The sequence below is a fragment of the Vulpes vulpes genome, chromosome 12, assembly GCF_048418805.1.
Source record: "Vulpes vulpes isolate BD-2025 chromosome 12, VulVul3, whole genome shotgun sequence".
Lineage (NCBI taxonomy): Eukaryota > Metazoa > Chordata > Mammalia > Carnivora > Canidae > Vulpes > Vulpes vulpes.
In genome coordinates, this window is record NC_132791.1 from 187,943,128 (window position 1) to 187,969,788 (window position 26,661).

The 26,661-nt window shown below is 42.3% G+C and overlaps 1 protein-coding gene across 2 annotated transcripts in view; it reads left to right on the plus strand.

Annotated features, from left to right (window-relative positions):
• Window positions 1-26,661, plus strand: part of CDH8 (cadherin 8) — a 357,448-nt gene that overhangs the window by 182,104 nt on the left and 148,683 nt on the right. For both annotated transcript variants that reach the window (XM_072731755.1, XM_072731756.1), the window contains exons 5-7: window positions 13,743-13,910; window positions 17,325-17,512; window positions 20,946-21,199. In XM_072731755.1, the coding sequence (XP_072587856.1) occupies window positions 13,743-13,910; window positions 17,325-17,512; window positions 20,946-21,199 (610 nt within the window). The remainder of the gene's footprint in view (window positions 1-13,742; window positions 13,911-17,324; window positions 17,513-20,945; window positions 21,200-26,661) is intronic.

Here is a 26,661-nt window from a genome sequence, read left to right on the forward strand (position 1 = left end):
AGTTCTAGTAGGGGTGGCGGTAGTGATCAGCTAATTACTGTCTTATTATTGGCCAAATATTTGCCATCAGCAATAATCATCTTAAGGAAATAAAACACCACCAACAACAACACCATGGGGTAAGCATTTATTTACATATAATAGATGTAACAGAGGAGATATTACATCTCATACGTGATGATGTAATACATCATCACATTTGAGCTCTCTGGATGTTAAGGAGCTCAAAGACGTTAAGAAGTCGCTCCGGTTACTTGCCGTGCTTGGAAGTGAAGTGGCCAGAAATCAAACCCATGGTCTGAGATCAAATCCTGAGCTCTAACAATGCCCCGTCCTGCGGGTCTCCATTGCCAGGCCTTGTTCCATGTGACAGCTGGATCTGACTGAGGTCTGAGGTCACAAGTTCCAGTGGAGCATGAGCCGAATCAGGACCTTGAGGATCATATCAACTCAATTAAATTTTGTTTTGAGTGTCTGTTATGCTCTGTGAACAGTGTTAGATGTAATTACGTATAATGTCTGTTAGGCGTTACTATTTCTAGTGCACTTATTCATGAGAGACACAGAGAGAGGAGGAGACACAGGCGGAGGGAGAAGCAGGCTCCCCGCAGGGAGCCCAATGGGGACTCCTCCGAGGACCCTGGGGTCACACTCTGAGCCAGAGGCAGACGCTGAACCGCTGAGCCCCCCGGGAGCTCCCCAGGTGTTACTCTTTCTGTTTTACAGATGAAGAGATAGAGGTTCTGGGTTGAAGAGTTGCATCTCAGTCCTCGCTCCATTTCCTAGGAGGCAACTCTAAAGCCTGTGCTTCATTCGCCCCACAACCCTGTCCTATCATTCTCATCTGCTTAAGTTCTCAATTCCGAGGAGAAAGCATCCATTTTTTTTTTATTTTTTTAGCGACTTTTACTTTGCTTTTTAAAACCACCCATACTTATTATGCGTATAATTAGTTATTGGAATTATGGCTTAAGGAAAGAATAGTGCCATCATGCTCTTCACAGAAATAATTCCACTTGATTGAGGAATCCCTGGAAGTGTTTTCGTTTAGGGGAAAAGAAATTTCACCTTAATTCTGAAAAGGAATAATTGCAAGCATTTCAGTGTAACTCAGAATTGGCAATTCGAGTAGCATCATTTATTGGCTAGCCATGTGTTGATGCTGTAAGTGGTGGCCTGTGCAGAATTATTTAATAGGAGAATCCAGGAGCAACAGAAGGGACAGTCCATACCCTACAGTCACTCTGCACAGTGCATGTAAAATATAGGGACAGGATAGCAGTGTTAATTCACTTACAGCTATTTTATATGCTCTTCCATAAGGAAATGGGTATAGATGTGACCACGATCCACACAGTGGGGTAATTAAGTGATAGTTATTTAGTCAAAGAACATACCGCTCTACAAGACAGGAAATTCACGTATAAGGATGCAATTTGTACACATCGAGACACTTGAATAATCCTCCGTGTTCTGATTTAAAGCTTTCAAGCTTGCTGTTCTCTAGAAACAGTTTTCAAACACAAATGGGGAAGGTCAACCAGAGGTTAATATATAAAATCTATGTGGAGAAGTCATGTCTGTCAAACAGATTCATGTTAAGATGCTGTAATAGCATAGGAGAAGATTATTAGAGAAATGTCTCACTAAGTACTTTGTAGAGATTTTTTTTGGCAAAAGGAGAGTATATGACTTTATTAACACATCATAACTAAGATCCTAGAGGCCCACATTTGGGTCTCTGTTCAGCCACAGTCTGTGTGACCTGGCGTAAATCCATTTTCATTGCTGAACTACATTCAGAATCCCCAATATTCATGTGACAATAGATTTTCAACTGTTTTCCTTTGAATTATTTTAGGAAAAATCAGATGTCATTTCTCTCTCCATCCCCCCTGTAGATAGATAGATAGATAGATAGATAGATAGATAGATAGATAGATGATAGGCACATATGTGTGTGTATGCCAAGAGAAATAAATAATAATGCAGTTTCAGAAATAACAAGTATGACTAGAACATCATTGCTAGAAGCATGTAGATCCAAGCAATTGTTGTCTCGTGAATTCACCCTCGATTCATGAAATGTTACTAGGATACATAGTTCATAAGTATCACCCCTTTTTCTGAGTAATCCTGGGAATTTCTGAAGTAGTAGAACACTGCACCACAAACATATACTGAGACATTTCATAGATATAAATGTCAATTATGAAGTGGATAAAACATCTAGAGAAACAGTGAGAACGCCTACGTTCTTTTGTTTTGTTTTGTTTCTGTTTTTGTTTTAATAAATTTATTTTTTATCGGTGTTCAATTTACCAACATACAGAATAACACCCAGTGCTCATCCCATCAAGTGTCCCCCTCAGTGCCCGTCACCCATTTCCCCCCACCCCCCGCCCTCCTCCCCTTCCACCACCCCTAGTTCGTTTCCCAGAGTTAGGAGTCTTCATGTTCTGTCTCCCTTTCTGATATTTCCCACTCATTTTCTCTCCTTTCCCTTATAGTCCCTTTCACTATTTTTTTATATTCCTCAAATGAATGAGACCATATAATGTTTGTCCTTCTCCAATTGACTTCTCACTCAGCATAATACCCTCCAGTTCCATCCACTTTGAAGCAAATGGTGGGTATTGGTCGTTTCTAATGGCTGAGGAATATCCCATTGTATACATAGACCACATCTTCTTATCCATCATCTTTCCATGGACCCCGAGGCTCCTTCCACAGTTTGGCTATTGTGGACATTGCTGCTAGAAACATCGGGGTGCAGGTGTCCCGGCATTTCATTGCATCTGAATCTTTGGGGTAAATCCCCAGCAGTGCAATTGCTGGGTCGTAGGGCAGGTCTATTTTTAACTCTTTGAGGAACCTCCACACAGTTTTCCAGAGTGGCTGCACCAGGTCACATTCCCACCAACAGTGCAGGAGGGTTCCCTTTTCTCCACATCATCTCCAGCGTTTGTGGTTTCCTGCCTTGTTAATTTTCCCCATTCTCACTGGTGTGAGGTGGGATCTCATTGTGGTTTTGATTTGTATTTCCCTGATGGCAAGTGATGCAGAGCCCTACGTTCTTTAATCTGAAGAACACACTCTCCTCACCAGCCTTCACTCAAGTGTTGTGCCCATGCTCTTGGCACACTGATCATGACCCTTGAGATGGTATGGAGTAGCCCTTGAGCTTTGTAGACAGCAAGACTTAAGTTTGAATCTTGACACCTTTTCCCCACTTAGTGGCTCTGCTACCTTATATTTGGCATTTTATTTTAAATTTAAATTTTAATTTTAATATTTGGTCATTTTTTAAAATTCAAATTCAAAATTAAATTAAAATTAAAATTTTAACATACAGTGCAATAGTGGCTTCTGGGGTAGAATTCAGGGATTCATTACTCAACATACAACACCCAGTGCTCATCACAAGTGCCCTCCTTAATACGCATGACTCACCTAACCCATCCCCACCTACCTTTCTTCATCAACCCTCAGTTTGTTTTCTATCTTTAAGAGTCTCTTATGGTTTGTTTCCCTCTCTCTCTCTTTTTTTTTCTTTTCTCTATTCCCGTAAATCCATCTCTTTTCATTCTTCAATTCCACATATAAGTGAGATCATTTGCATTTTTCTTTCTCTGACTTACTTATTTCACATACCATAATACACTCTAGCTCCATCTACGTCAGTGCAAATGGCAAGATTTCATTCTTTTTGGTGGGTAAAGTAACATTCTTCCATTCCACATCCTCTTTATCCATTCATCAGTTGATGGACTTTTGGGCTCTCTCCATAGTTTGGCTATTGTTGATAATGCTGCTATAAACTTCGAGGTGTATGTGCCCCTTTGAATCTGTTTTTTTTTTTTTTTTTGTATCTTTTGGGTAATGCATAGTAGTGGAATTGCTGGATCAGAGGGCAGTTCTATTTTTAACTTTTTGAGAAGCCTCCAGAGTGGCTGCACCAGTTCGTATTCCCGCCAGTAGTGCAAGAGGGTTCCCCTTTCTCCACATCTTTGCCAACACTTGTTGTTTTTTGTGTGTTAATTTTAGCCATTCTGCCAGGTGTGAGGTGGTATCTCATTGTGGTTTTGGTTTGTATTTCCCTGATAGTGAATGATATTGAGCATCTTTTCCTGTGTCTGTTGGCCATCTGGATGTCTTCTTTGGAAAAGTGTCTGTTCATGTCTTCTTCCCATTTCTTAATTGAATTGTTTTTTGTTTTTTTTTTTTAATTTTTTTTTTTATTTATTTATGATAGTCACAGAGAGAGAGAGAGAGGGGCAGAGACACAGGCAGAGGGAGAAGCAGGCTCCATGCACTGGGAGCCTGATGTGGGATTCGATCCCGGGTCTCCAGGATCGCGCCCTGGGCCAAAGGCAGGCGCCAAACCGCTGCGCCACCCGGGGATCCCAATTGAATTGTTTTTTGAGTATTGAGTTTGATATTTGATAAGTTCTTTATAGATTTTGGATACTAACCCTTTATCAGATATGTCATTTGCAAATATCTTCTCTCAATTTTAGTTCTGCTGTTTCCTTCACTGTGCAGAAGCTTTTTATTTTGATGAAGTCCCAATAGTTCATTTTTGCTTTTATTTTCCTACCCTACAGTGATATGTCTAGTAAGAAGTTGCTGTGGCTAAGGTCAAAGAGGTTTCTGCCTGTGTTCTCCTCTAGGATTTTGATGGATTCCTGTCTCACATTTAGGTCTTTTACCCATTTTTAATTTATTTTAATGCATATGTAACAAACTGGTCTAGTTTTCCCAACACCAATTGTTGAAGAGACTGTCATTTTTCCATTGGATATTCTTTCCTGCTTTGTTGAAGATTAGTTGACTAAACAGTTGTGGGTCCAATTCTCGGTTCTCTATTCTGTTCCATTGATCAGTGTCTGTTTTTGTGCCAGTACCATATTGTCTTGATGACTACGCTTTGTAATATAGCTTGAAATCTCTAGTTTTGTTTTTCTTCTTCAGAATTGCTTTGGCTATTTGGGGTCTTTTAGCTCTGCAAAATGCTGGTGGTATTTTGCTAGGGATTGCATTAAAAGTACATATTGCTTTAGATAATATAGACATTTTAATAGTATTTGGTCTTGCAACCCATGAGTATGGAATGCTTTACCACTTCTCTATGTCCTCTTCAATTTCTCAAGTGTTTTATGGTTTTTAGAGTACAGAACTTTTACCTCTTTGGTTAGGTTTATTCCTAGGTATCTTACAGGTTTTGGTGCAGTTGCGAATGGGATCGATTCCTTGATTTCTTTTTCTGCTGCTTCATTATTGGTGTATGGAAATGCAACAGATTTCTGCATATTGATTTTATATCCTGCAACTTTACTGAATTCATGAATTAGGTTTAACAATTTTTTGGTCTTTTGGATTTTCTGCATACAGTATCATGTTGTCTGCAAACAGTGAAAGTTTGACTTCTTTCTTGCTGATCCAGATACCTTTCTTTCCTCTACTACCTTTTAATGGACCTAAATGCTTCTGGTCCCCGAGACATGACAATTATTAACACTGAGTTCTTCCATAGTCCGGTGCTAAGCCCTCAAAACAACTAGAAAAGCCCCCGATTACCCTTTTAATTTGTCTTTTTCCTCCCTCCTCACTCCCATCTACCTTCTCTTTTTCACTTTGTATTGTTTTCTTCTCTACTACTTTTGTTCATACTATGTGTGAAGATTGTGTTTGGTTCTGCGCATGTGAGAAAGAATGAGGCATGGTTCCTGTCTACAGTGATTTGCTATCAGAACAGGTTGAAATCCTGGGGGAAGTGATGAAATGAAGAAGAAACATGAAAGTAAATGCTGTGAGAAAGTGGCTAGCAAAGGTGAAAAGCTCAAAAAGGAGAGAGTAATTAGTTCTACCTGGGAAGGCTTATTAGCCTCTAAAACATCAGAGCTGGGCCTGAAGGGATGAGTGGGATTTTAAGAGGTCCAGGAAAAGGCAAGGGTGGTCTAGGTTGCATGATCCACACAGAGTAGGGAAGGCGCTACAGTCTGTGGAAGAATCTGAAATAAGGTAAGTATCTAGGGATTCAAGGGCATATGCTATGCAGAATGTTGTAGTAAGATGAGTTTGTGTACAAATCGTACAGAGGTTTGAATACAAAAACTAAATTTCGTCTATCACCTGGAAATCACTGTGGGGCTGCTATTATTTTGAAGTTGATGAGGGACGTTCGTACTTTGTAGCATCGCTGAATATCATTGTTTCTAATTTTTAAAATAAGGTGAGTTTCTTTTAATTATTACCACTAAATTAACAACTAAATTTTACTTACATACCCATTTATATGTATATACTTATAAAATATAAATACAAAAGTACATATATACATCTGTAAGTATACATATTTGTAAATATATGTAAAATAAATATAAAATATATATTTACATATATCTGTGAAAGTATCATCTGTATTTATAGCTATATATATATATATATATATATATATATATATATATATATATAAATATAAAGAAAGACATCTGGCCTTTTACTTTTCAGTTAATAACATTTTACATATAATGTCGGTAAGCCTCAGAAAGTTTCAGTGATTTACCCAAGATTACATGACTGATAATCTCAGATCAAAATAAATTCTCATCTGCATAACCTCAGAGTTCATGTTCTAAAACGTATGGTCCTATGTTTTCCATAACAAAGTGCTGAAAAATATGAGGAAGGGGGCAACCTTCAACTCCTTTACAGAAACATGTCATGTCATCTTTGTTTATATTCTTTGCCAAATTTTTATAAGCACATTACAATATAGAATAATAATTTCATGTTATTTTTCAAATTTAAGGGTTGTTATAAACATTTTATGTTGCTGCAGAATTTATATAGCACAGTTTTTAACATCTGCTTAACATTGTATGCCTTTGATCTGTGTAACCTTCACACTAGTTTAATATTTCCCAACTGTTGCATGTTTAAATTGCTTGGCTTTTTCAAAATATCATAGAAAAAAAGGGAACATCTTACTCTAAAAATCTGAGGTATCTGGAGAAAGGAAAATTTATAATTTCCTTAGAATAAGTTCTTAGTTTCAAAAATACTAAATCAAAGTGTATAAATAAGCTAATTGGTTCCTGGTACATTTAACTCACCAGCTTTATAATCACATTGTAATATTTTACAAAAGCATGAGAGATTTATGAGAAATCTAGTTTTTCCAAATCCAGACCATTGTTTGTCTCTTTCTATTTACCTATCTGTCATCCATTTATCTATCATCGCCTCTCATAAGCTATAGTCACAAAGGAAGGTAAATGCACATTTTTGAACCCTAGAGAGGCTAAAGAGTTTTCTGACGATTTGCTTTCTCCTTTGTGATATATCTGTGCAAGTTGGACATTATTGCAGTTACTATACAGAAGCTATTATTTAGGGATAAGTTGGGCATTTCTGGTAATATATTCTTTACCCCTCATTCATGGTAGCATATAGTACCAATCTCACAGTTAGCAGAAATTGTGGGTACAATATATGGTGCCGAAAAGGAATTTATCCTGGGTGAATTTGTATCATTTAATCTCATAAATGAGAGGCTTTTTTTCCCACAGATAGTAAAATGATAATTGCACATTGAATTGGCAAGAGTTTTGGGGAATGACAAAGCTAGTGGTTTCATAACTAGGATAATGTGTTCAACAAGTCTTATTCAAAAGCGGAGTCTAGCACAGCATTTTATATCAACTGCAATCTTTGAACAGCACAATCTGGGAGACCCGCAAAGAGTGAATTACAGTAATCAGCCTTCAAAATGACAAAGGAGTTAATCAGCAGCTCCTTGCCTTTCTCGTGAAGCCTCTCAATCTGGTGATATCACAGAAATTATAAAAAGAAGTCTTCATGATGGATACAAAATGCTTCTCAAATGATAACACCAAAGACAATGGTAAACACACACACACACACACACCTACAAGTTTTAAATTTTTGAGACGACTGAAACTGGATTCTAATCAGAAGTACTCCCTGGATAATGAGACAGAAGGAACAGCTGTTTAGCACATAGGAAGACCTTAAGGCCAGCCTAGGACTTAAAATTTTAAACTACTGCAACAGGGAAATCTCCATTTGATTGAATAAAGTTAAGGCAAAAGCATGTCTTTTAAATACAGGAGAGTCTACTCACAGTAGGTTAATGAATGCCATTTACAGGACCAGTCAATTCCCTCTTTCCCTCCTTAGTTATCCTACTGGGGTTCACCTCCCAACTTACACACTCCCACCCCACTCTCCACGGACAAGTTCAAAATTCCCCATTGAATTAAATTCATGGAGAATGATTTGTTTTCATTCATTCTCATGAAATTTCTGATTAGATTAGATCTTCAAAATGAAGTTCCAGGGAAACTCTTCTAAAATATGATTGCTTATGTTCCCCTTTCTGAATTTACCGTTAACGGTATTGAGAAGCCAGCAGAATAGGCTCATCCTCCTAAACACCAACTATGTTTTTGTTTTGCTTTGCTTTGCTTCTCTTTTACAGTTTAGGGGCTCCTATTTTCAAGGAAAAATCTTTGTCCCAAGGATGCCCCATGATTTATCCAAGGGTATCTCGGAGCGGATCTAAGTATAAATACTAGGACCGTTACTGAGTTGGAAATTTATAAATGTCAAAGACAAAAGATGTAATATTTTTTAATTGTATCAACTCCAAGTCAATCCTGACATTATTACCATGTTTAATCAGCTAAGCTGATTTTCTTTTTTTGTGAGGCTATTTATCAAATGCCTACATCAGAGAGTTTCGCTGACTGCCCCAGAAGAAAGCATTTTGTCATCCTGCTTGCCATAAAATTGAAAACTCTAATTTGTTGCCAAGCTGATATAATGGAAGTTTAAACATAATATTTAAGCTTCCAAGAACATTACTGGGCATTGAAAATGTGTAACTATGATCATGTGGGAAGACATGAGTGTTAATTTTGCTTCACCACTTTGGTGAAAAAAGACAGAGACAATTCTTGTCTTGAGGAGTGGGAAGTTGTTTAAAATCTGCACCATCGAAGGTGTTTTAAGTTGGTTCATTTTAGCAGAAAGGGTGTAGGCATCTCCTGTCTGCTGTTTTAAAATGAATGTTGGAAATGGATAAAAAATGCTATTTAACTGAGGATTTCAGTAACTTTTTACATAGGTCAAAATTTTTGACTTCTCGAATCCGAGAGGAAGAATAACACGGTATCTTCTGCTCTGCTCTGTGCGAGGTGGTATTTGATAGCAAACAATACTTTTAAAGTAAGGAAGTTCTTTCTTTTTTCTATAAAATAAACAGCCTAAAGCATGGGAGAACATGTGAGCCAAAGCAAATAATTCAGGAAAGAAATAGAGGCAGCTTTTAAGGAAATTTTAAGTTTCAGTATCAGGAGTTTATCATCGTATTGCACCATCTACGCAGGTGAAATGATCTGCCTTTGAACAGGAATTTTAAAAAATACTTTAGTGGCATGTATACATATGCCCCAACATGAGGAGAAAAATGGGAGGGCCAAGGGCACTTGAGGTTTCTTCCTAGCCTGCTTTTATGGCTACAAGGTAGCTGGGAAAATGTTCCAGAAATTCTTACTTGAATTTTCTAATGAGTCATTGCTAGTTGTAAGGTTGAGACTAGAGGCAGCTCAGGAAGCAAGAGCTGTTCATTATACAGTTTGCGCTGAAGCCAACGAAGTGCGCCGCGTGCCCTAAAGAAAACTTGGAGAGACTCCTTGCTTCCCTTAGAAATCAGAAAACCCACACCCAGTGTTGTGTAAGAAAAGAGAAAGTGTGAAGGGTTCCATGTGCAACTTTCCAGCTGGGTCGTCATGAGCAACTTCACTTAACTGGATACCTGTTCTTCTCTTTTTACCGATGGGGAAGCACATACCTGCCCTGCCATGTCCAGGAGAAGTCCTTTGGGCAAGAATGTGTTATTGCACTCAAGACTTTGAACTGTAGATGTCTATGTAGGAATGACAGGCTGGAAACATGTTTGACCCTTGGATAGTGAGCCAGTATCCTAATTATATTTTTTAGGTTCTTGGCAGGAAAAGGATCATTGAGGAGAGTTTAATGAAGGAACCATTGACAAATCTTGGCCAGATTAAGAGAGACCATCAATGGATAGAGATGCACCCCAGGGCTAGCAGCAGCAGAAGTGCCATCATCACCCCTAGGCCTGAGAGAACAAGGGGTTGGGGTAGCTAGTGGACACTAGAGTTTTGCTCTAGCAACATCTGAAGGTCCTAACCATAAGGTGGCCGAACATATGACTGGGGTCTGTGGGGAGTCCAGAACCTCAGTCTGCTGCATCCTCACAGTCTTCTAGGGTAATGTATGTTGGTTGAGTCTAATGTAGAGTCAGAAAGTAAGGGAGTTCACGGGTGCCTGGGTGGCTCAGTCAGTTGAGTGTCCGACTTGATTTCATCTCAGCTCAAGGTCTGGGAGTCTTGAGATTGAACTCCTTGTCAGGCTCCCTGCTCAGGTGGGGGGAGTCTGCTTGGTGTTCTCTCCCTCCCTCTGCCTTTGCCCCTTCCCCTATTCCTGCTCTCTCTCTCTCTCTTTGTCTCTCTAATGAATAAATATACAAAGAAAGAAAAAAGAAAAAGAAAGAAGAAAGAAAGAAAGAAAGAAAGAAAAGAAAGAAAGAGAGAAAGAAAGAAAGAAAGAAAGAAAGAAAGAAAGAAAGAAAGAAAGAAAGAAGAAAGAAAGAAAGAAGAAAGAATTCATTAAGGCAGTCCCTAAAAGGTCACTCTTCCATGTCAAGAGTAGGTGGAAAAGGCTGGAAATTGCATCCGCAGGGTCAATTGGAGAATTCTTAGCACTCTAACTATCATTCAGGTAAACATTAAATGAATTCTGGTTGGGAAGGAAGATAGCATCGCTGAGTAACTAGCGTATGCCAAGGACTTTGAGTTATCCCACACACTCTTAGCATACCCACAGTGGAAGCCTGGTTACTGTTTCCACTTGGCAGGGCAAGATGTTGAGTCATGATGAGTTTAATAACTTGTCCGTGGTCACAAAGCGAGTCAGTGTGAGAATAACATGAGAAACCAAACTTGCTTGACTTCAATATGAAGCAGCATTATAAGGGGACTCAAGTCTGTCAACAGATTTGCATATTAGGTAGTAGGAAGCTGTAGACCTCGATGATGCAAAGCATAAATATTTCTGTAATGAGACCTGTGGAGCTGTTCTTGTCCCATTTAATCAAGTCCATCATAATGCTGCTCTCATATTTTGATATAAGTCATAGTCATTAAACCCTGATATGTAACTGAGCCTCAGAGCTGTTTTAATTCCAAGTTGTCTGAGAGACATCACAGGTTTTTGTTTTTTGCTTTTTTTTTAAACCTAATCCTCTCACAGTACTTTTTTTTTTTAAATGATGAGAATAATGCATATCACACTTTCTTGGGTCTGAGGAAATTGTAAAAATTCTTCCTCTGAAGTAACCTGAAAGGACTCATGTGTAGACTTCAACCCATCTGCTTATTTGAAAACAAAACAAAACAAAACAAAACTGCTACTCTCCTTGGGGAATTATATCAGTTTCCTCTGATTATTAGATGTTATGTGCCAAATTCCAAAGTCCAATGGATGGCTTTAATTCATGATGACCTTGGAATGTGACGGTGCCTAAACTTTACAAACACTCCTGTAAATATCACGGGAGTAAAACAATTTTCAAATCCTCATTGAATGGGGCCCATAATGAGGATGCTCTGAGTAATGCAATACACACCCATGGCAGAGTAGCCCTATTGGCATCTCATCGTGCTAATGACGAGGTTTTGTTGTTATTGTTGGTTTTTGCTCACATTTGTTTTCCCTCACAGGACTTTCAGTCTGGATGATTATTATATTTTTTGTTTTCTCTTAACTCTGTTTTTGTTTAGAGTCCTGTAAGTATGGTCTATTGAGTCATATTTTGATATGATCAAGTACTGAAACAAGCCGTTTGACTGAAAGATATTATGTTACCATCGATATTTCCTAACAAGCAGGGTTATCTGGTTATTGCTCCCAGAATGAGAATCTCAGATGTAAAACTGGTGTCAAGGTGTAATAAAGGACATCGGAACTCAGCTCTTCCTGCAGCCTGCCCACTGTCTGGGTGGATTAGATTTCACCAGGAACCCTTGCGCCCCGCCTGCTACTCAAGTGATTCAGGGATTTGAACTCCTTGCAAACCTTTTACAGACAGATGATTTAATTAGAGCATCAGAGTAAAACAAAACCAGAACAAAAGAAACCCCAACCGGGATGCCAGCATTGCCTCAGAAATGGCCAAGGGAGTGGCTCATCTACAATTTGAAATGAACAACTCTGATGTCCCTGGGGTTATCAGTGAGGGGGTATTATCTTCAATCCAGACAGTTTTCTTTAATTTGGGCCAGAGATGTAACACACGTTCATTTAACAGGAATTTTTTTGGCTGGTCACAATACTTCTTGTTATGGGCAATATGGTGGTGGGAGGTGCGTGTTATGAGAAAGAGTTAAGGAAAACTGCAGGACACAGAAAAAATAATCGCTGTAAAGTATCAAGTTGTTCTTTGAAATGGGAAAACTGAAATAACTGCAATATCCATTGTTATGGGAAAGCTTAAGTTACTGATAGCGTATTCACAAATGAACATTCTACAGCTGTGGGAAGTCACGGGTTGGATGTCTACATGCTGACCAAAAAAAAAAAAAAAAAAAAAAAAAAAAAAAAACTCAAAGATTTCCATTCTGTGATAAAAGAGAGTCGTAGAGCAGTGCCTATATCATGGCCACGTCTGTGGTTAAATGTTCATATGTACCTTTGTGTGCATGTCCCCGTAATGGCCTTGGAAATGTACCCATCCAAATGTTAGCAAAATTTATCTATAAAGAGATGTGAGAGTAGGGAGAGGGCTAAATAGAATTTTTTTAAAATAACTTCAAAAGTATGTATCCAAATTTTGAGTCTTTAACAAGAATAATAAATTGCTGGTGAAACACATAAAGAAGCAGATGGATGAAACCCTGAAAATACTGCAAAAGAAAAAAACACGAACATTTTTTGCTGATAATATTATGTTATTTTGTATGATTTTATGTTTTACCTCCTTTCTCTTCTCTCCGTCTTTTCATTTTTCTCCTAAATTATTACTTTTACAATATAGAAAATATAACAATTAAAATGTAAGTGTGACTGAACAGCACCTTAGTATTTAGACATTTGCCTGTATTAATTCTGATTGGTGTTTTATTCATCTGAGTTGATCCTAATAATGCATTTATTTCTTCCATCTCTCTGATGTATTTGTGAGCTTCAGAATAATTTATCTTTGACCTCAGAGCCTTCAAGCTATTTATGTATTTACTCCTCTTGTAGGGGAATTGGAGTCTGTGATAAATTGTAAGATTCTTTCACTTCCAGGGTTTTCCTGGGTAGATGAGGCTATGTTATGATTTATACTTTAATTTGGTAGGCAAGAGTATGCCATTCAGTTTACTTTCTAATGTATATTTTTGCAAGTTCTCTTTTTTTATACACTATAAAATGTATTTTTGCAAGTTAGCCACTAATGTCTGTGACTAACATCTTTCTCAGTGTTGGCATCACAGATGCACACCAGCTAACAGGCAAAAGAAAATAAAATTATCCGAGTGGGGACTTGACGTGTGCACGTGTATGTGTGTGTGTGAGAGAGAGTCACACATTTGTGTCGAAAGAGCCGTCTGTCTGAAAGTCCTTCTCCCATTTTTCGCCCTCAGCGATTATAAAAACTGCCCTTCCCAACATGGACAGAGAAGCCAAGGAGGAGTACCTGGTTGTTATCCAAGCCAAGGATATGGGTGGACACTCCGGGGGCCTGTCTGGGACCACGACACTCACAGTGACCCTTACGGACGTTAATGATAATCCTCCAAAATTTGCCCAAAGTAAGTGAGTTCCCTGCACTGGGTGCAAGTCTCTAAGTCTGATGTTTTCATTTGAATTTACGTTCTAATTTTCAGCCACATCCAAAAAAACGGATAGCAGTCATTGAATGCTTACTGTATGCAAGGTATGCCAATTTATATATAGATATGAAACAACTCTCCTGTCCTTTTGGTATTAGATGTATCCCCACGTTACAGACTCCAAAGAAGTTGGGAAAATTTCCAGATAGTAAATGTGTAAATGTATAGTAAATAATGGAACTATTTACTATACATCGTATAAAGGAAACCAAAATCTGTAGTGCTGGAGGTGGGGGAAGCAGATACGCAGGATACTTGCTGCAAAAACAAGCAGTTCTCCTTCCTGGGACTTCCTGAGACTCCTCCTTCAGCCATCAGGGGTCACTGACCTTACTCATCCCTATGAAAGCCATGCTCTACCTCAGAAGCAGCTCAACAGAATTGTAGGCATCCACCATCCATGAATCAGGGAAATAAGTATTTTCCAACTTCTTTTGTGCTCTCACAGTACATGTTCCCTTTCTTGTGAACACTTACCCAAATAATCTGACTTAGATGACTTGGGAGGACCTTTCCGGCCCGGAGACTCTTGAATTGAGATATGAACGATGAATATGAATTGGCTGGAACTAGGTGAAACCAGTGGCGTGGGGGTGGACACTGCAACCGGAAGAAGAGGATGTTGAAAAGCCCTGTGGAAGAAGGATGCATGGCCCTAGATGAGAATTAAGAGAATCTTACTATAATTGGAGTCTAGAGAGTCAGGTTAGGCAGGGGTTAGCTAGGCTTGGATTTGTAGGCCCTTTTAAGTACCATGATCTTTTTCCTAAGGTCACTGGGAAGCCATAGAGGTTTTACATTGTAGGGGAAGTAATAATGTTGGATTCCAGGGCAATCGGAGAAAATGAAATTGGACGCCCTTCTTCCAACGTGTTCCCCACACTGCAGCCGCTTAAATGATGTTCATAAGCTTTCGTGTAAAAAGTGAAATCAGAGCTAGCGAGCAAGGGTGGGCTCAGTGGACCTGGAGAAAGTATATGGGTGTGACAGACACTTAAGAGTTAATGATTACCAAAAATTCAAGGATACGTTGCATCTTTCAATTGAGGAAGTGAGTTATCACACTTCTGCCTTAAGAGGTTACATACAGGCTGATGCTCTTTGGTGGGATAAGGAAGCCATAGGAGGAGCTGTTTTTGAAGAGAAAAGAGAAGGAGAGGGAAGGAGAGGGAGGGAGGGGGAAGGGGAGACATATGCAGGACTTGAAAATGGCACATTTGAGGTATCTTTGAGGATTTATCTACAGAAAGAAATTCCAGGGTAGGAAGAACAGGAAGGATTCATTTTCATCAGTAATTTTAGAATTTTCACTTCTGGCCATGCATAAATCAGGTAACAAGGCCACCCTTTTTAACCAAATTATTGGAACGGGGAGCACTATTTCTCCTGTCCCTTCCTCGGTTCTTTTATTTGCTTTTCAGTGGCCATTACAGTTCAGGCTCTAGTATGCAACTCTTCTTTCTCAGAGAATGATTGTTTCACTTCAGCAGTGGCAGGTGAGTTCCAAAAATGTCCCCTTTCTTAGGGATAATAACTATTAACTGTGATCACACTGATAGAGATGATGAGTGAGCAGAATAGGAATGGATAAACGTTCCATTTGCTTGGCTTCCCAAGGCTCCCTGATGCAGGACTAGCAGTAAGGTGAAGCCCCTTGCTGGCTTATTTACTTAATAAGCATACCTAGAGGGATCGTCTCAGACCTTACCTGGGATATAAAGTTTGAAGGAAATAGAATCATTATACCAATTACGAGAGAATTGGGAGACTTGTGTTTGACATGAGGATTTTCAGTGTCTACCTTATGGTGAAACTATTTGGAAAACATGTTTGTTCCCCAGTCCCATAATTTCATGATTCTGAGACATTTTTATTTCATCATTAAATAAAAGTCTGTTAGTGCTACAAGAAAATCTCACCCATCATCTGAAATAATCTTGTTAGATCGGGTAAAATGAGCCTTGGTTTGTCCAAGGGACTCAGTGATTGAGTTCCAACTACAATTAGGTAATGTTCTCCAGACTTAATTTTTGCTTTTGGTTTATAGCTCATCGAATATTTATCTTTTTTTCCCCTTGTTTTGGTTGCCATGGGACTGAAACTTCCTGGTTGTCTGGAGTTTGGGTTCCCCAGAAACAGGCACTGAGACAAGAATTTGATTATTAAGTAGGTTATCTTGGAGATGATCCCAAGACTTGCCAGTAGCGAGGTGAGATGTGTGAGGGGGAAGGATAGAGAGCCAATAATGTGCATTATCAAGCCAGCTGGGACGGTGGGGAACTGGAGTTTTATCCTGTTGGGGAAACTCTGAAACCCTGTGAGTAAGCAAAAGAGAAGGAATAGCTCCATGTTACCCTATCAGAGAGGGGAGGAGCCTGGGATTTTTACCTCCTAAGTTGTGTGAGTCATTGAGGGCTGCTTCTGTGGGGACATTCATTTTCTGGTAGTTCTGGCCTGACAGGCGGTGGGTGAAATGGGTTCTGAAGTCCAGAAAAAAAGCCTCAGGCAAAGCAATGTAGGATTTGGCAGTTAGATATAGGGCAGGTGTGTACTGAAGGGGTGATGGCCAGGGGTTATGGTTGCCTCCCTCCCCCCCCCGTGAAATGAGTGACACCAATGCACCAACTAAAGCTGTTTGAGTAAAAATGGGACTAATACCACTAATTAGACACGTTTCACTGGACCCATGGGAGAATAGCGTATACTGTAATTGTGTTTTGCCTAGAGAGTTTTGGAGGTAGGATTTCTGGTCTTCAGAGCGATGAGGACTTTAGTAACAGGAGGGCTGTTTCATGTGTCTGAACAGCTTGCTGCAGGGCACAGCAGAAGTTTAGTAATTGGATTTTATCAAAAATGGTCTACAAGTCTGTAAATATAAAGGTAACTTCAAAAGTGACTTTCAGTGTGGTGCACATTGCATCTCTCTGTGCTGAAATTAGCTTAATATTTTATGTTGGGCAACAATGAATATCCCCACAGGCAGCCAATGTGATTATACAGCAAATGGGACAGAACATTCCACGTAGACTTTCTAATATCCTGATATAACTCTGCTCCAAACGTATGTTTGGTAAACATATGATTGAATAAGCTTCATATCTCAGAAGACTCTCGAAGAGAGGTCACTTCTTCTTCTGGGAACTCCTTGTCTCTGATTCATGTAAAGGACTGTACATTTTGCAGCAAAAGGGATACTTTTGTCTTTTCCGTCCCTGTATTCTTGATATCGATAGGCGTGCTCAGAGCAAAGAAAGGGCCCGATAAGTATTTGCTAAATGGATTAGTGGTTGAATGGAATGTATGCGATGCTCAGTGCTTCTTTCCTTTCCCAAGGTCTGTATCACTTCTCAGTACCCGAAGACGTGGTTCTTGGCACTGCCATAGGGAGGGTAAAGGCCAACGATCAGGACATTGGTGAAAATGCACAGTCATCCTACGACATCATCGACGGAGATGGCACAGCACTCTTTGAGATCACTTCTGACGCCCAGGCTCAGGATGGCATTATAAGGCTAAGAAAGGTAAGCTGAGGAAGGGTGTGTCCATCCTCCGAATACCTTTATGACACTTGAGTTTTGAAGTTTGCAGGAGCTGGGTAGCCTTCCTGACATGATCTTAGGGCTGACCGACGTTCAGTTTCCTTAACTGTGAAAAAGTCGAGTCTTTTCTGCACCTCATACCCTTGGCCCCACTTCCTATTTCAGCTGAAGCTGTGCCAGCCTGTTACCAGGCTGTTGGCAGCTTCCCGTCTCACCCATTAGTTCTCTCTCCTCATCTGGTCCCAGTGTTCTTCCCTAAGCCAACGGAATTCGCTCCGTTCCTTGCCAGAGCGCTCCAGTCACAAAGGGAAGTCAACACGCAGAAGGGGAACTTCAAGCCACGAGGGGCATAGATAGGAAGGGCAATTTGTATTATTCGAAGACATTATTCGGAGGCATATTTTCTAAGGTTCTTAAGAGGATTCCCAGTAGGAGGAGGACTCAGCTGCGCACAGTGGTGGCAAGTCCAATGGCTTTTTTTTTTAATTTTTAATTTATTTATGATAGTCACACAGAGAGAGAGAGAGAGAGAGAGAGAGAGGCAGAGACATAGGCAGAGAGAGAAGCAGGCTCCATGCACCGGGAGCCCGACGTGGGATTCGATCCCAGGTCTCCAGGATCGCGCCCTGGGCCAAAGGCAGGCGCTAAACCGCTGCGCCACCCAGGGATCCCAAGTCCAATGGCTTTTAATCCTTCTCCTATAACTCCCCCCTTCCTGCACGCCTGCTTCCTAGAACACACTTCCTCCACACCGAAGATCCCGGAGTTTATCCTGCAGGCCCTGCTTCCCGGTAAACTCAAGGATAGAGGACGCAGTCTGCCTCGGCTGCTCTGGCCAGCTCTAGCGCAGGAAGGGCAGGGCCAACCCTGCTTCCATTGCATACTCCAAACCACACGTCAAAAGTCTGAGCGTTATGGTAAATGCGGCTCCTTTTGCCTTGCTCCTGGGTGTGGGGCTTCCGTCGGAGAAAGAACTATCTCCATGAATAGAACAGATAATGTACAGCGATTTGCATCTACTTTTGCCAGCAGCCATTTCTTTTGTGATAGATGTGAAAAATTCTGCACCGCATTTTCCATATTTATCTATCATCATGACATACACATTCCTAAAAAATGTGTAGAACGCGTTTCATTATTTTATGGGCACTGGCATTTGCAAGGAAAATGTCCTTCAAAAAGAAAAGAAAGTGCCCTCTTATCCTCATCATGAGTATCTTTTTCAATATTACTCTTCATATCTTTTCCATGAAATACTACCAGTTAATTTCAATTAAATTGTTGGTTCGTGAATAAGAAGATAGATGGCACAGCAGGCTACCGGGAGCCAACAATTCTCCGGTCTCTTTGGCTCAGCATTGCAGTCACATGATTCCAAGCTTCCTGTCTTGTCCTCTCTGTCGTGTCGCACAGGAACGTGCTCCCAGTGCTCATGCCCTTTAAATCCCCCATCGGAGACATAGTGGCAATGGGAACCTTGACTTTTCTGGATAGACTTTTGTGTGCAAAATCAATTGTTTTAAGTGGATTTTGAGGGGGGAAGATGGCCGCCTTTACCTTGAGTCTGCGCACAGGAACACCAGCTTCCTGCCCGGCTTGAGTTTAGGTTAAGAGTTGCAAAGCATTTAAAAACTCATGTGTAAAACAGAGTACAGTATAATTATACGTGAGTCAATTATTGAATAACCCAGAGCCACATTTTCCTTGGTTAATGATTCCTAATGTCATTTTTATTGTTATTATTAACTGCCATCCTTTGCTACCATAAGGTGCTTTTATAAACTGAAGCAATTAGCCGTGTGTTGTAGTTCGATTCACTGTTATTCATAAATATGGAACTATATACTACATGTTTTGACACCAAGAAGCCCATGTGTCTTACTGTAGAGAACAATGTGTAGGGAGTCCTATTTCTACGACCCGTGGGTCTTCCTTTTCGTCTGATAAAATCCTGAGGACCCCGGGGATGTGTGTGGATACATTGTCATTATGCGGAGCTAAGAAATAAACAGAACATAATCCGCTATACTTAACAGTGTTTGTGAAGAATTCGGAATTGCAGGATTGTTACAGTAGGGGTGATTGGCAAATTATGAAAATGCTGATGTTGAATCCTCTATTCATGGGTACATGTGCCTAGTAATTTCAGAATAGACGGGGAGGTGAGTATCTGCCTTGTTTACTAGAAAATATTTCCCCAGAAAGCCAAGTCCCATTAGAACTGAATTCAAGTTGAAAAATCAACCCCAAATTTTGAAATATGAAGACATATTTAAGCTTGTACAGGGGCTCTGAAAGAGTTCACTGATGCCAGGTTGTCTTGCGATTTAGTTTTTAAAAATCTGCATTGCAGATTGAAAGTCCCGTTTCTTAGCAGGAATTGCAGCGCCCGCCTAAGGGTCTCTCCGAACCTTGACAGACGTTGATTCTTGAAAAGTGGCGTTTTACGGGTTGCCAAGAATTGCACCTTAAGGGTTCTGCTATGGGGGGGGGGGGCTTCTGAGTCTTGAGGGGACTCTTTGCTTCCACCTGCGTCTGTTTACGTAGGTCGTTAGCTGGAGTCTCGGGGGCTTTTAAGGGATGAGGTATTAATATGTCAGAAATGTTGTCAGTAGTGGTGCAGTGAGGTCATTTCAAATTGCTCTTAAGTGGCTGGTGGAGGCAAGGCCGGCCCCGGTAGTCTATACGTGCGGCGCTCCCACCGCCCCGTCTTCTAAATATACACACAGAGAACCCTGCATCTGTATACATATTTCTTTAGATGCCCACCTGCTTCATAGCCCAGAACGTATAATAGAGACCTTCGAAGAACGCCCTAAAAAATAAGAAGCCTCATTTTAGCCACATGATCAGTGGAGCCGCGGTGCTTTTCGACGCGGAATCAGAAAACCCTCTTTGTTGGGATTAGTGCTAAATGATGCTTTATAATGTCTCCTTGGACTAAACAATGATTATTTCTAGTTCCTTACATTTCACACACGGTTGCGGAAATGATAAAATATTCTTCCCAGATAGAGATTGTGTTCGATGCCGCCTTATCTCCCACCAGCAGAGGCCCGATTAACTGGCTGATTGGTATGCAGGTCATGCCGCCACTAGTAAAATTTTATTATGACTCTGAAGTGAAATTTTGATGGCACAATTCATGACTGTGAATATTTTGTGAATTCCAAGTGAAATGAGCAAAACAAAACAAAACAATAGGAGATTAGATTCACTGAGCTTGTATAATAAACAGATATCAATAAATGCCTGTAAAATTTACAGGTCGAATCTGAGGGAATGCAGAGTGATCCCATTAAGGCTCACAAATGGCCTTAAATGCACACAACTATCATCCATCAGCGTTAGACTCATTTGTTCTTGCTGCTGTGGTCATTAGCGAGGGGCATTCATCTCTGTCATTTCCTAACAGCCTCTGGACTTTGAGACCAAAAAGTCCTATACGCTGAAGGTAGAGGCCGCCAACGTCCACGTTGACCCACGTTTCAGCAGCAGGGGGCCCTTCAAAGACACGGCGACGGTCAAGATCGTCGTGGAGGATGCTGACGAGCCCCCGGTCTTCTCCTCCCCGACGTACCTCCTCGAGGTCCACGAGAACGCGGCTCTCAACTCCGTGATCGGCCAGGTGACGGCCCGGGACCCCGACATCACCTCCAGTCCCATCAGGTACTCCTTCCTCTTAGAGGCAGGCGGGCCGCCGCCGATGCCCAGCATGTCCCTACAGGACGTGCTCGTGTGTGCATGCTGCGTGGCCGCCTGGGCGCCGTGGGGAGCAGGGCGCGGGTGTGCAAGGGCGTGCAAGGGCGTGCAAGGACGTGTGCAGGTGTGCACGGGCCGCGTGGTCATGCTCGCCTTCCACAGGCCGTGTGCAGCCCCAGGGCCGCGGTGCCAGGGGAGCAAAGCTCCTGCAGCTCTCAGAACTCACTGCGAGCGCACAACTGCGTACATTTTATGTGGACCTCAGTGGATCTTTTAGAGATGTCTGTATATGTCTCTCTCTCTATATATATATTTTTTTGTAAATATTGCTGGTTCATTTTCTTTCCTTTTTGACAGTTAAGTGAATTACATATAAGAATTTTAGGGGTATGAGACTCCTGTCCCAGTGCCTAAGAGTCCCCTATATTATTTCTTTGTTTGGTGTTTGGTTTTAAAATTATTTTCTTATCAATTTATGGGCATTTCTGATAGGTCAACATATCTGGGTTGGTGCCTTTCTCTGCTTTAAAAAAAAAACAACCTTTTGTTTATACTTCCCTTGCTCAGAATTTTTTTTCCAAGATGAAATAGTCCTTTATTAAGACTTTTCTGCCTTTTTTTTTTCTTTATAAATGAGGCTCAATTCTATTATTTTTTTCCGTTGAGCTGTGTACATCTTTTCTCTTTTGCCCGTCATCCACATGACAGTGTAGGTGCTTGAGCTCAACAGCTTTCTTCCGAAAGATCACTGAAAATCTATACCTTGTACCCTGGTCTCCAAGGGTGAAGTGTTGGCTAATGAGGTGCCTGAGTGTGGATTTCAAATGCGTCTTAGAAATGTTTGTCAGGAGAGAAACAGAGAGATGATGGAATATAGTTTTAAAGGGTTGTCCATTTAATCTGTGAACTAAATGTCAGTTCATCCCAACCTATTGAATGGAGGCATTTCCAACTATTTTCATCAAGGAAACTCTGGACAAGGGAGTTTTCTGGAAGTCTTATTTATTCACTTCTTTTTTGTGTACTAAATCCCTGTTGCGAGTCTAGAATCGAAACCCACAGAACAGAGAGTGTCCTAAATAACTTTAGTTCGGACAAAAAATAATTATTTTGAGATGCAGAAAAGCTGGTGTTCATACCAGCCACTTCAAAACTCAGGGTAACGTTGAGTGTGACCCAAAAGGATACAAAGAACGTTTCCCTCCAAAGAGCCCAGCCTCTGAGAAGGTAAAATCTGGCCTACGGGTTTCGAAGACGGCCGGTTGTCCCCTGTGGGTTCTCAGCAGTCCCACAAGCTGCGGCCCGCAGGGTGCCCACGCCTGCGAGGGGACTCCCTGGGCTCAGGGCCCTGGGTGGGTGCAGGTGTGCTCGATGCCCAGGAGACCATGGATGCACGGCTCCCCGTTGCCCGCCCATCTGTGGAGGTTGAGAAGTGGCTCTGCAGGGAGATGCCGACGTGGGTACAGGCAGGGTCCCCCTAAGTCACGGCCGCTGCACCTTGTGTGACAGGGCCCGGGACAGGACAGGACAGGATGCCGTCGAAAGCAGGGGGCCCAGTGAGGCAGCAGGGAGGGGCCTGGCCGGCCCAGGGGCAGGATTTCTGCTCCTCCAGCAGGGGACATGCGATGTCCCAGCAGGGCTATGCCAGGGCCCTGGGGACTGGGGTCAGTCCGCGGGGCCATGTCCCACGAGGGCCGAGCGTGGCAGCAGCAGTGACCTGAGCCCTGCCCCCTGGACTCCACTTGGCAGAGCTGCGGGGCCAAGGCAAGCGACCAGCCACATGCCCTACACCCGTGGGGCCGAGACAGGCGACCGGCCGCATGCCCTACACCCGTTGTCACCTGTCCACTTACTGACACACCCTGGAGGTCTCTGGACACTGATTCCAATGCCCGGGCAATCGGGCGATGACAGTCATCGGAGCAGCTCCTGCTGTTACTGCTGTTTGTATTTGTATTATGACCAGTGCTTTGCATTCATTTTATTTTAGGTTTTTAGAAAGGGAGGTAGGGAGGGGCCGAGGGGGGCAGTCCCAAGCAGCAGGGGGGAGCCCAGCCACTCGCGGGGCTCCATGGCGACCCCAGAGCACGGCCTGAGCGACCTGGAGACTCAGATGCTGAGCCCACAGTGCCACCAGGTGCCCCGGCTTTCAGAGGCAGGTGGAGGTGGGGGGCCTGAAGCTGCTGAGCACCAGCTGCCCTCTTACAGGCAGCCTAGTGGGGACGTGTGGCTGTGTCACCAGGAGACACGGGCAGATAAAGCGCCTCCAGTGACACGCACGTGTCTGTGCCTCTGCTAGTCTGTGGGCGAGCGAGTGCTCCGTGGCACCCGGGGCCCCACCCAGCGGTGGGGGGCGGTGGACACGGTGTCAGGGCTACCACAGGGCCCTGCTGTGTGGGCTTCGGAAGGCAGGCCCCACCCAGGCCGGAATGCAGGCGGGGCGCTGCGCGGGTGAGGATGCCGCCAGCACCGGTCTGCTGGCCTGCGGTTGTTGCCCCCCGCTCCCCCCCACAACCCCAACTCATTGGGTTTTGGAGAGCAGCTTCCTCTCTCTTTACACAACTGCTTAATTTCGGTAGAAAATTAAATTTCCTGAGTAGCCAGAGCAATGCACGGTTCCTTAGGAGCCTAGCAGACAGATTTAGAGCCGTTTAACCTTTTTAAACAGAACTAGAGGACACAGATATTCAGGGAATTACTGAGTAACAAATAGCTAGGCCTCATGGCCTCTTCACAACTCTTGTATTTCACCCACCTTGTAGGGGAATGTTTACCTGCCCTCCAGCGGGAGACGGGCATTTACTGTGGCATTCGCCCCTTACACGGCCAGTCCCATATGGGCTCGCCCACTCCCCAGACGACTCAACTTCTTTTTAGGGCACCTTGTCAAGCTGGAAACATCGTGTGCTTTAAAATTCTTACACTTAGACCTCTCCCTCTCCCTCTTCCTCTCCTTCTCCCTCTGTCTCTCCCTCTCCCTCTTCCTCTCCTTCTCCCTCTGTCTCTCCCTCTCCCTCCACCTCTATCTCTATCTCTCCCTCTTCCTCTATCTCTCTCTTTATCTCTCCCTCTCCCTCTTTGTCTGCCTCTCCCTCTCCCTCTACCTCTATCTCTCCTTCTATCTCTCCCTCTATCTCTCCCTCTTCCTCTATCTCTCCCTCTTCCTCTATCTCTCCCTCTACCTCTATCTCTGTCTCTCCATGTATCTCTCCCTTTACCTCTATCTCTGTCTCTCCATCTCCCCCTATCTCCCCCTCTATCTCTATCTCTCCCTCTCCTTCTATGTCTCCCTATCCCTCCCTCTCCCTCCTCCTCTCCCTCTCCCTCTATCTCTCCCTCTATCTCTCCCTCTCCCTCCCTCTTCCTCTCTCTCTCCCTCCCCCTCTATCTCTCCCTCTCACTCTCACTCTATCTCTCCCTCTATCTCTACCTCTATCTCTCCCTCTCCCTCCCTCTTCCTCTCTCTCTCTCACTCCCCCTCTATCTCTCCCTCTCCCTCTCACTCTATCTCTCCCTCTATCTCTTCCCTCTCCCTCTCCCATCTGTATCTGTGCCTGTACCTGTATCTGTATATTCCCTTTCAGGAGAGAACAGAAAGTGACATAGAGAGCCTCAGCCCGCCCCCCCCCCCGGAACATTTATTAAACATTTGCTACTTTTTTCAATATCATATATCTCTCAGTAATATCAAATAATGACGGGTAAATTATTTAAAAGATGATATGTTTTGAACTTGCGTAGACTAAAGCTCAAATCCTATCATTGCAACTTCCTCCGGCAGCCGTTCTCTGGACTTCTCTGAGACTCAGTCTCTTCATCTGTATTTTGGGATAATATTGTGTCCCTCACAGGGTTCCTGAAATAAATGAAGTTACTGGATTTAAAAATGTAGCAGCTATCAGCGTTGCTGGCTAATAAAGCCACGGTCGATATATCACAAATGTAAATGGAAAATCCAGTGCTTATTTGGACAGAGATTCTTCTCCTAGGGTTGCTGACTGTGCAGCATTATCTGTTTTCCTATAACAGTTACTGGCTAAAGAGGCTACTTAACCTCAGTTAGTGTAATTTGCTGCTGCTGCTACCGTGCTGTTGTTACCAGGGAGTGCCCAGCCGTGCCAAGGGTGTGCCAGATGCACTCATCGCATCCCCTAACACCTCTGTACAGTAACATATATACTCAGTAACTTAACAGATGATGAAACTATGGATAAAAAGCCCAATTGCTGAGTATCACACAAATAATCAAGAGTGGAACTTTGCTGCATGCCTGGGTTTTTCTGACAACACAATGCCTGCCCTCTGTCCCTCTGCCACACACGCTCGTCCCCTCTGATCTCAGTGACCGTATCTCCGCTTGTTGGAACAGCTTAGCAGGACCGATTTTAATTGAAATCGTAAACCTCTCATTCTCTAAATGGCCTCATTCCATTTGAGACGCATATCAACAAGGAAGGGGAATATCCCAGGTCTGTGGCATTAACCAGAATATGGATGGAGTGCTCCTTGCTCATCAGTCTAGCGCCTTTGTATGGGTTTGTTCCTACTGGCTGTAAACCCAGTTGTGGTTAAGGAGGTAAAAGAAGAAACAATGGTCTAACAATAGCATAAATTAGACATTGTGCTAAGTTCCTGCTGTGCATCATTTCACTTATTTTTCACACACACACAAAAAAATGCTGTGAAATAGTATGATTTTAGTTTTAGGGAGAAGGAAGCTGAGGTTCTAAAAGGATGGATTCCCTGTGTATGATTTTACCGTAGGGGGTGCAGGCCCAGGATTTAAACCTAAATTTCTTCTAACCATTCGCTGCCATGCCTGTGCATGCTTCGCTGTGCTCTGGCGTTTCCATGTGGAGTGGGATGATGACAGCTCAGGTTTCCTGAGCCCGTACTTTGTGACAGACACTTTGAAATGCTGTTCTAAGCAGTTAACTGTTTATCTGTAAGGTAAAAATCCTCAGCACAGAGTAAGTGTTAAAATATAATTCAGTGCCTTCATGTGAGTCTTCTATGGTTCATTTTGTCCTTTAAATAAATTTATTTCAAGTGTGTATTTGGTGTTACCATGGTGTTGAGATGACATGTGACTGGGCTTTTTTTTTTTTTTTTTTTTGGTAGTTGCTTCCTGTTTCTTTCAGAGCATTCACCTTAAGTAAGACTATACAAGCTGCTTAAAATAAAAGTGGGGATGGTGGCCATTCAGCAGGCACAGTAGAGTGACACATGACCATGGTAGCCACAGTGCTCTGTTGTCCTAAGTCCTCTTCTGAATGGAAGTGCCCACTTAGCATAAGAGAGTGCATTGTTTTCTTCCTACTTGTACTTGGGCACTTTTATGATTCACTGTAGTTCTCTGGCTTGCTGTTAATGAGCTCTTTTCCTGAAAACACTCTCTTTACAACCCCATGTCCAATGATGCAAATGTG